General features: G+C 37.6%; 1 protein-coding gene across 1 annotated transcript; it reads left to right on the top strand.

The window, feature by feature from the left end:
- Positions 1 to 6175: 6175 nt before the first annotated feature.
- Positions 6176 to 7728, top strand: LOC128043032 (uncharacterized). Its single transcript, XM_052634826.1, has 4 exons — positions 6176 to 6298; positions 6850 to 6951; positions 7225 to 7347; positions 7423 to 7728. The coding sequence occupies exons 1-4, from the start codon at positions 6176 to 6178 to the stop codon at positions 7726 to 7728; spliced, it is 654 nt and encodes a 217-aa protein (XP_052490786.1).
- The last annotated feature ends 2791 nt before the right edge of the window (positions 7729 to 10519 follow it).

Genomic DNA, 10519 nt, shown 5'->3' on the forward strand with positions numbered 1-10519 from the left:
AGATCCAAAGATTGCTCACCAAGAAACACAATCTGAGTTTCAAGAAGCCCTCAAATTTCAATTCGTTTACTCCTTTTATTTTATTTTATTTTATTTTGTTTTGGCATTTAATCTCAATTCTGGAATTTTTCAAGTTATTTTCTTTAAGATTTGGTCTTACAACTTGGATTGTAACGCCGCAAAATTTCTAATTTCATTATTGTGAAAATATGACACAAATATCTGTCAGTTTAGTGGTTATGTGTTCTGGGAGTGTTTGGGAGGTCTCAAGTTCAAGCCTTCGCTTGGGCAAATTTTGGTATTTTGAATGAATTAGGCCTTACTCTTGTTTAGTAGGCTTTTATTTGATTGTCGGGTAAATTACATCAGAATGGGTCTGCTGGTCTGGTGGTTAAATGGTGTGTTATTATGGTGGAGGTCTTGTGTTTGAATCCCTATGCAGGTAAGGGTATTTTTTTCTGCTCAGATTTCGGGATAGAGTTGTGTAATAGAGGGATTCTGAGTAGTAGATGTGTAGTGGAAATTAGGAGAGAAGATTAAGGGATTTTATGGGTTATCGGGATTTTTTTCCCATAACCGAATTTTGACTCTCTTTTCTAGAAACAATCCTATCGTCTATTCTTCTCCCTCCCCTCTTGCCAAAATTTTCTGAGTTTTTCTATCTTTCTCTTCTTGATTTTCCCTAATCCATTTATTTTCCTTCGTTTTCACACGCAGTTAGTGCTCGCTTAGTTTCGGTAAGTGTTTCTCTTTATTTCTATCATGAATTTCTTAATGGCTAAAGTGGTAATATTTTTTCTCTACGATTTGGGCGTAGGGGGAGGCTCGGACTGGTGAATGTAGTGTTCTTGTCTTAACAATAGTTAAATAGAGGGTTATCGTTGGTGGTAAGTTGGGTTTCTGTTCGTTCTTGGTTGTCAATTCGCTTGTAAATCCATTAAATTGATGTTGAGTATCTTGATTATAGGCTTTGGAGTGCTCGGGGACTGTTTTAGCATAAAAAAACCAGGTGTGTACGTGAAATGCAAAAAAAAAAAGGGATTTGGCGAAAAGCAGAAATTGCTTGCTGTTTGGACAACAACAGTAGGCTAACTTTGAAAAATCGCCATAAATTGTGGAAATCGAATTAGAGAATGAAAAAATATGGAATTAAAGATTATTGAGTCTAGTTTCTCATAGAAGAAATGGTGTAAGTAATGGAATTGTAAATCATGAGGTATAATAAACTTTGTGAGACAAGGTCAGAATGAATTCAGGTTCCCCTTTTTTGACTTTGGAAAATCATAAAACAATGGAGAAAAATAATTAGGGGTTAAAATTTACATGTTTAAATTATTAATGAGTCTATTTTTAATAGAAACAAATGGAAACTTCATCCAAATTTTGTACCAAAAGATAATTAATTTTTAGCAAAGAAGGGTTAAAGCTGTGAGACAGCAGAATAGGGGTAAGTTTGAAGATTTTACTGTGTTTATTGGCTAATCCAAAAAATCTTCAAATTTTATGGTAGAAAGTTATTTCAGGCTAGTTTTAAAAACATCAAGAAAATTTTAATTTGGAATTCTGTAGCTCAAGATATAAATAATTTAGTAACAGTGACTCAAGTAGACAGCTTTGAAGGAACACATAAGTAAATACTGGAAACATATATGAATACTTAGCTAGCACGGGTTACATTAAAAATGGATCACGTGGCAAAGGCCAATTTGGGTCGAGTGGTCCACATGGGCGTGTAAGCCCATTTTTCTAAAATGTTCTGTAAGGTTGCACGAGTCACCCAAGTCGATTGTGGACCTACTGTAGGGTCGGTGAACTTTACTTAGAACCCTATATGTGTAATCTGTCTGTCTGATTTCTATACCTAGCATGAATTATGATATCTGAATGTCTGTACTATTAATTGCATAATGACATGACATATGTTGTATGTTGCATTGCATTGGGGTGGGTTGATGATATTTGGAGGAAGTGTCTGAAAGGCTATTAACCCTTTTATCTGGCAGCTCAGCTGCAACCTTCTGATTATGTGCCGCATTTCGGTATAGCATGGTGTGTAGGGATGCGTGGGTTGATTTAATCCCCACATGGTGTGTAGGGTTGGACGGGGATGGTGTGTAGAGGTTGGTGGGTAGGATTTTGGTTTACTGTAGCTAGATTCTGTATCTGATATGGGTCAAGGCCCTAATGTATTTCTGTGATGGGCACGGGCCCCAGACTGTATCTAACTAAATTCTGTTGATTATCTGTATGCATGTTTTCTGTGGGGGTTACACACTGAGTTTGTAAAAACTCACAATTTCTTTGTTTAATCTGTACAAGTAATCTCCAGACTTAACGACTCGATGCAGCGGAGGACTCGATTGTGGCCACACACAAATTTTAGACTGTTTTCTGTTAATGCCTAGAATTTATTACTTATTTGGGGTTTTTGATGTATCTTCTGGGCGATGGACTGGTTGGCTTTAAATTTGGGACTTTATATTGTTTTTTATGGATTTTTTTAAAAAACTGCAATTCCACAAAACACGTTTTTTTTCTAAAAACTAAGGTTTTTCATAAATAGAAATGATTTTCCCTAAATTAATTGGTTACAAAAGCTTCCGCTAAGAGACAAAATTTAAAACAAATCAACTAGTTTTTTTCAAATTAAATAAAAGCTAACTTACTCTAACAACTTTTAAACTCAACAATCATGTCTTCAGATCCCTTTCCATGTGACATTGTCAGATTCGGCCATAATGTCTAGGCCGGGTTTGGGGTGTTACATTTAGTGTAATGCCCTAAAATTTTAATTTTGGGTATTGTGAATGTTAATTTAGTGTCAGCTTTAGTGGTTATGTGTTCTGGGAGTGTTAGGAGGTCCCAAGTTCAAGCCGAGACTTGAGAAAATGTCCCTATCTTTGGTTAGTAGGCTTTTAAGTAAAAGTTGACAAATAATTAACGGAATGGGTCTGCTGGTCTGGTGGATAAATGGAGTATTGGTGTAAATGAGGTAATGGGTTCGAATCTTTGGGATGGGAAAGGTTGTATTTTTGCTCTTAATTTCGGTAAGATTTGTGCTGAACTGGGTTTCTCAGTGGTGGATGTGTAGTGGGAAGCGAGGGAGCGATTTTAGGAGTGAATTAGGGGATTATGGGGAAGAATATCCAAAATCTGATCACTTTTTCCTTTTTAAAAAAAAAGTCATTTTTCTCTCCATCTTTCTGATGTTTTCTCTCCCCCATCTCTACCAAAATTTTTTCTTCCTTGCTTCTTACTCGATTATCTTTTTTTTTCTTTTCTCTACTGCCGAAATTCCCTTTTTCCCCCTAAACCATTCTTTCCTCTTGATTTCGTAGCGTTAAGCAGCACTTGTGCAAATTCAGTAAGTTGTTGGGTATCATTTTAAGAGATTATTTTATGTTCAATATTCTAATTTTGGGGTGTTGGAAGTAGCATTTCGTGAGGATTAAGGCCCTCATCATGATTTTTGTAAAAGTATCGATTTGAAGTTTTTGCGGTAAGTGTTCATCGTTTTCTAGGTAAGTATTTTGGTTTCAGGATTTTGATTAATCATGAGGTAAGACTGATTATGATGTTATTTATTCAATTATAGGCTTTAGAGTGCTCGGGGACTGCTTTAGCATCAAAGAAAACTAGGTGTGTACCCGAAACACAATAATAAGGGATTCGGTGAAAAGCTGAAATTGGTTGCTGTTTGGACAGCAGCAGTAGGCTAAGGTTGAAAAATCATCATAAATTGTGAAAATCGAATTAGAGGATGAAAAAAATATAGGATTAAAGATATTTGATTCTAGTTTTTCATAAAAGAAACGAAGTAAGCAAAAGAATTTCACATTATGAGATATTTGAATTTTAGTGAGATAGGGTCAGAATGATTTCGGAATCCCCTGTCCTGAATTTCAAAAATTATTAAAAATTGTATAAAAATAATTATGGGTTAAATTTTATATTTTTAAAATCTTGAATGAGTTTAATTTCAAGAGAAACAAACGGGAACATCATTCAAATTTTGTATGAGAAGATAATTAATTATTAGTGCAGAAAGGTTGACACTATCAGACAGCAGAATAGGGGAAACTTTATAGAAAAAATTGTACTTATTCGCTAAACCAATAATTCTAAAAATTTTACGGTAAGAAGATATGTGAGTCTAGTTTCAGGAAAAATTTGCGGATATTAATTTGAAATTCTGTAGCTTAAGATACAAATAGTTTAGTAATAGTGACTCAAGTAGTCAGCTTTGAAGGATTATATAAGTAAATAGTGGAAACAAATATGAATAATTAACTAGCACGGGTTACATTAAAATGGATCACAAGGACAAGGTCAATTTAGGTCATGTGGGCTACACGGTGTGTGGGCCTACACAGGCGAACATCATGCGCTTGTAGGCGCATTTTCACTGTTTGACTGATAAGGTTGCACGGGTCGCTTAAGTCGACTGTGAACGTACTGTAGGGTCAGTAAGTTTACCTAGACCCCTAATTGACTGAAATGACTGTATGATTAATATGATTAAGCATGATGATGTCCCACTGGTTTGATACTGTATGCCCTGTTTACATGCATGATATTATGTTATAGCATGTCATATCTGTATATTGCATTACATTGGGTTGGGGAATTATAATTTCGAAGGAAGTGTACTGAAAAGCCTCGAGCCTAATTTACTGGCAGCTCAGCTGCAAACTACTGTCTAGTGCTACATTCGGTACTACTTGGAGTGTAGGGATGGGTGAGTTAATTATATTGCATTACATTGGGTAGGACTTTTGTGACTGCATATCTATTACTGCTACTGATACTATGATGGGCTAAAGCCCTACCGCATGACTGTTTTTGTACTGAGATGGGCTAAGGCCCAAACTGATATTGAAAAGGGCTTAAGCCCAAACTGTGATTATTTGTTTACTGTCTGTTCATTTGTATGGGGATTACACACCAAATTTACATAAACTCACCCCTTCTGTTTAATCTATACGGGTAATCCCTAGATATAGGCAGATCTGTGCAGCGGAGGACTCAGTGGTGGCAACATGACTTCTTTTACACTGTTTACTACCTATTTATGATTTTACTTTTATTTGTGAGTATTTTGCTGTAATTATGGCCCTTGCGAATTGTGGTTTAAAATTTTGATTTTATATGGTTTTATTATTTAAATCTGCTAGTCTTAGGTAAAACTTGGGTTTTCAATTGAAATAAATGTTTTATCAAAAATACCACGAATAAGCGAACTGTTTAAAAGCTTCCGCAATAAAAATAAAAAAAACATTTTGAAATTGAATAATGATTTGTAAATGAATAATATTTTGAAAATGAACGACATGATTTGAAGTTAACATAAGATAATAATAAAATGGTTAAATAGAAAAGAGGATTTAGCGAGGACATGTTTTTCGAAAAGTACTACCATGATATGTCGTCAGATTCGGCCATAACGTCTATGCCGGGTTTGGGGTGTTACATTTAGCGGTATCAGAGCCAGATTACAAAACTCAGTTACGGATTTGGGTTTTAAAACTTGGTTTTAGAGAGATGGTTTTTAAATGGTTTGAAATATTTTTGACTGACTATGTGGTACACCGAGTATTCGGCGCCGATTCTGTAAGTGTTCTAAAAACTCTGATACGTTTTTGAAATTATGAGTAGCATATTCTAAAACTACTATAGGTAGTACACTATACTGAGAACACTGTAGATAGTGTATACTGAAAATAGTAGAGAAACTAAAAACTGTAATAAGACTGCGATACGTGAGAACAAACTCTAAACTTCTGATACTATTTTGCATAAAATATTTACTAATACTGTAACTGAGTCATAAAACTGTTAACATAGGTAAGCTACAAATTCTACGATGAGTGCACAAGGTATCCGCAGACGGGGTACTATAGGCCGAGGTAGAGGCCGTAGAGGGGCTTGAGCTGAGTCCTCGTCGTTAGGCAATGTGCTGAATCTGGATACGAGCGAGACTCCGATTTCACCTGCTATATAGACTGGGTCTCATTATCGCATTGCCAGGGACAACACCTTGTCCCATGCTATGCTGAGGATATTAGAGAGGGTCGTTTAGCCCAACACTAGATCCGAGGGCCGAGGGTCAGTTATGGAATGACTCCGGTCCAATGGGGTTGAGCTATTCAGGGGTGTCACTCGAGTCACCCCTGGCATGGCCGAGTACTGGATGGAGGCCATAGAAAGAATCATGGACGATTTGGACTTTACCCCTGAACAGAAATTGAAAGCGACTGTTTCCTTGCTTCGCGATGAAGTGTACAAATGGTGGCTGACCGTTAAGGAGGACACTCAGCCTGAACAACTAACTTAGGATTTCTATAAGTTTCCTTTTCAAGGTAAATATGTAGGGGCAAGCTACATTGACGCTAAAAGACGCGAGTTTCTTAATCTCACACAAGGGGATAGTTCAGTGGCCGAGTATAAGGCCGTGTTTTTGAGATTGAGCCGCTATACGAGGCATGGTGGTGACTGAATATGAGCGTTGTGTCCGTTTCGAGGACTGAGGATGAGCATGACGAGCACCTTAGGATTGTTCTTCAGATTTTGAGAGAAAAACAGCTCTATGCTAAGTTCAGCAAGTGCAAGTTCTAGTTACATGAAGTAACATTTCTAGTTCATGTAGTGTCTACTGAGGGGATTTGAGTCGATCCTTGAAAAATTAAGGCTGTATTGGACTGGAAGCAACCTAAAAATGTGTCTGAGATCTACAACTTTTTGGGGCTGGCAAGTTATTATCGACGGTTTGTGGAAGGATTTTCACTAATCGCAACACCCTTGACTAAGCTGTTACGTAAAGGTGTACCGTTTGACTGGACTAATGCGTAGCAAAAGAGCTTTGAGAAGCTTAAGACTGTACTAACTGAGGCTCCTGTTTTGGTACAGCCTGAACCTGGAAAGGAGTTCACAGTTTATAGTGATGCATCACATGTCGGTTTGGGATGTGTGTTGATGCAGAATGGTAAGGTGGTCGTATATACGTCTCGTCAGCTTAAGACACACGAGGTGAACTATTCGATGCATGATTTGGAGTTGGCTACCGTAGTCTTTGCATTAAAAATCTGGAGGCATTATCTGTACGGTGAGAAGTGTATTATCTACACTGATCATAAGAGCCTCAAGTATCTCCTCACTCAAAAGGAGTTAAATATTAGGCAGCGTGGATGGGTTGAGCTGCTTAAGGATTATGATTGTACCATTTAGTACCATCCCGACCAGTCTAATGAGGTGGCCGATGCGTTGAGTCATAGAGTTATGACCGATCTGAGAGCGATGTTCACTCGACTTAGCCTATTCGACGATGGAAGTCTGCTGGCAGAACTTCAGGTCAAGTCGACATGGATTGAACAGATTTGAGGTAAACAGTTGGGGGATAAGTCTCTCAGGTTACGTTTTCATCAGGCTAAGAATGGTGGAACTACTGATTTTGGGATAAACAGTGATTGGGTACTTTGTTTCTACGGTCGGATTTGTGTACCGAATGATGAGGATTTAAGGCAGTTGATTCTGAGAGAGGCGCATGATAGTCCTTATACTATGCATCCTAGCGGGAACAAGATGTACCGAGATCTTTGGGAATTGTACTGGTGGCCAGGGTTGAAGCGTGAGGTTACCGACTTCGTTGCTCGCTATTTGACTTGTCAGCAGGCTAAGATTGAGCATCAATTACCTTCGAGTTTGCTACAGCCGGTTAAGATACCGTTATGAAAATGGAAGTGAGTAACGATGGACTTCGTTAGTGGGTTACCTCTAACACCCACAAAAAAAGATTCTGTCTGGGTCATCGTGGATCGATTGACCAAGTCTGCTCAATTCATCCCGGTAAGGACAAACTTTTCTCTTCAGAAATTAGCTAAGCTTTACATATCAGAAATAATGAGACTGCATGGGGTACCTGTCTCGATACTTTTCGATTGGGATCCTCGTTTCATGTCTCGGTTCTAGAAGAAGTTTCATGAGGCTCTGGGTTCAAGATTAGACTTCAGTACTGCTTTTCATCCTCAGACAGATGGTCAGTCGGAGAGGGTGATTCAGATACTGTAGGACATGTTAAGGAGCTATGTTATTGATTTCCGAGGCAATTGGGAGGAGTACTTGCCGTTAGTGGAGTTTGCTTATAATAATAGCTTCGAGTCTAGCATCCAGATGGCACCTTATGAAGCACTATACGGTCATAAGTGTCGCATTTCTTTATGTTGGACTGAGTTGGGCAAGCGACGTGTTCTAGGTTCTGAGTTGGTCTCTGAGACAGATGACAAGGTTAGATTGATTCAGGATCATTTGAAAGCGGCTTCCGATAGGCAGAAATCGTATGCGCATTTGAAGAAGCATGAGATCAAGTATTCTGTAGGGGACTTAGTTTTTCTCAAGGTCTCTCCATGGAAAAAGGTTCTAAAGTTCGGTCACAAGGGCAAGCTGAGCCCTCGATTTATTGGACCTTACCTCATTCTGAAACGTGTAGGACCTGTTGTTTATTAGTTGGAGTTACCTCCGGAGTTGGACCACATTCATGATGTTTTTCACATTTCGATGTTGAGGCTCTACCACTTTGATTCTACACATGTTGTTTCTATTAAGGAGATTGAGGTTAGGCTAGACTTAACCTTTGAGGAGGAGCCGGTTCAGATTCTGGAGTGTGATGTAAAGGTCCTTCGGAAAAAGTCTATTCCTTTAGTGAAGGTTCTGTGGCGTAATCATAGCATTGAGGAGGCAACATCCTCATCTGTTCTGATCAGGGAAAATTTTGAGGACGAAATTTTCTTTTAGGGGGTAGAGTTGTAACACCCTAAAATTTCTAATTTCGTTATTGTGAAAATATGACACAAATATCTATCAGCTTTAGTGGTTATGTGTTCTGGGGGTGTTTGGGAGGTCCCAAATTCAAGCCTTCGCTTGGGCAAATTTTGGTATTTTGAATGAATTAGGCCTTACACTTGTTTAGTATTCTTTTATTTGATTGTTGGGTAAATTACAATAGAATGGATCTGCTGGTCTGGTGGTTAAATGGTGTGTTATTATGGTGGAAGTCTTGTGTTCGAATCTCTATGCAGGCAATGGTATTATTTTTTGCTCAGATTTTGGGATAGAGTTGTGTAATAAGGAGATTCTGAGTAGTGGATGTGTAGTGGGAATTAGGGGAGAAGATTAAAGGATTTTAGGGTTATCGGGATTTTTTACCAAAACCAAATTTTCACTCTCTTTTTTAAAAAAAATTCTGCCGTCTATTCTTCTCCCTCCCCTCTTGCCGAAATTCTCTGAGTTTTTTCATCTTTCTTTTCTTTTTCTTCTTCTTGGTTTTTCCTTAATCCATTTATTTTCCTTCGTTTTCGCACGCGGTTAGGGCTCGCTTAGTTTCGGTAAGTGTTTCTATTCATTTTTGTCATGAGTCTCTTAATAACTAAAGTGGTAATGTTTTCCCTCTACGATTTGGGCGTAAAGGGAGGCTCGGACTGGTGAATTCTGTGTTCTTATCTTAACAATAGTTAAACAGAGGGTTATCGTTGGTGGTAAGTTGGGTTTCTGTTCTTTCTTGGTTCTCAATTCACTTATAAATTTGTTAAATTGATGTTGAGTATCTTGATTATAGGTTTTGGAGTGCTCGGGGATTGTTTTAGCAGTAAAGAAAACCAGGTGTGTACCTGAAACGCAAAAAAAAATTGATTCGGTGAAAAGCTGAAATTGCTTGTTGTTTGGACAACAGCAGTAGGCTAACTTTGAAAAATCTCCATAAATTGTGGAAATCGAATTAGAGAATGAAAAAAATATGGAATTAAATCTTATTGAGTTTAGTTTCTCTTAAAAGAAACGGTGTAAGTAATGGAATTGTAAATCGTGAGATATAATAAACTTTGTGAGAAAAGGTCAAAATGAATTCGGGTTCCCCTATTCTGACTTTAGAATATCATCAAAAATTGGAGAAAAATAATTAGGGGTTAAAATTTACATGTTTAAATTATTAACGAGTTTATTTTCAATAGAAACAAATGGAACCTTCATCAAAATTTTGTACCAAAAGATAATTAATTTTTAGCAAAGAAGGGTCGAAGCTATCAGACAACAGAACAAGGGTAGGGGTAAGTTTGAAGATTTTACTGTACTTATTGGCTGAACCAAAAATTCTAAAAATTTTATGGTAAAAAGTATTTGAGTCTAGTTTCAAAGACATCAAGTGAATTTTAATTCAGAATTCTGTAGCTGAAGATACAAATAATTTAGTAATAGTGACTCAAGTAGATAACTTTGAAGGAACACATAAGTACATAGTGAAAACATATATGAATATTTAGCTAGCACGGTTTACATTAAAAATGGATCATGCGACCAAGGCCAATTTGGGCCGAGTGGGCCACATGGGCGTGTGAGCCCATTTTTCTGAAATGTTCTGCAAGGTGGCTCGGGTCGCCCAAGTCGACTATGGACCTATTGTACGGTCGGTAACCTTTACTTAGGCCCCTATATGTGTGATCTATCTGTCTGATTTCTATACCGAGCATGACTT

The sequence above is a fragment of the Gossypium raimondii genome, chromosome 8 (genome assembly GCF_025698545.1).
Source record: "Gossypium raimondii isolate GPD5lz chromosome 8, ASM2569854v1, whole genome shotgun sequence".
Classification (NCBI taxonomy): domain Eukaryota; kingdom Viridiplantae; phylum Streptophyta; class Magnoliopsida; order Malvales; family Malvaceae; genus Gossypium; species Gossypium raimondii.

What these genes read in the sequence shown, in the direction of transcription:
- LOC128043032 (XM_052634826.1), top strand. Translation starts at nt 6,176, where the DNA reads ATGGCCGAGTACTGGATGGAGGCCATAGAAAGAATCATGGACGATTTG. An exon ending in TTTATAGTGATGCATCACAT is followed by an intron (nt 6,952 to 7,224) that starts GTCGGTTTGGGA and finishes TGTACCATTTAG; the next exon opens with TACCATCCCGACCAGTCTAA. An exon ending in GTCTGCTGGCAGAACTTCAG is followed by an intron (nt 7,348 to 7,422) that starts GTCAAGTCGACA and finishes CGTTTTCATCAG; the next exon opens with GCTAAGAATGGTGGAACTAC.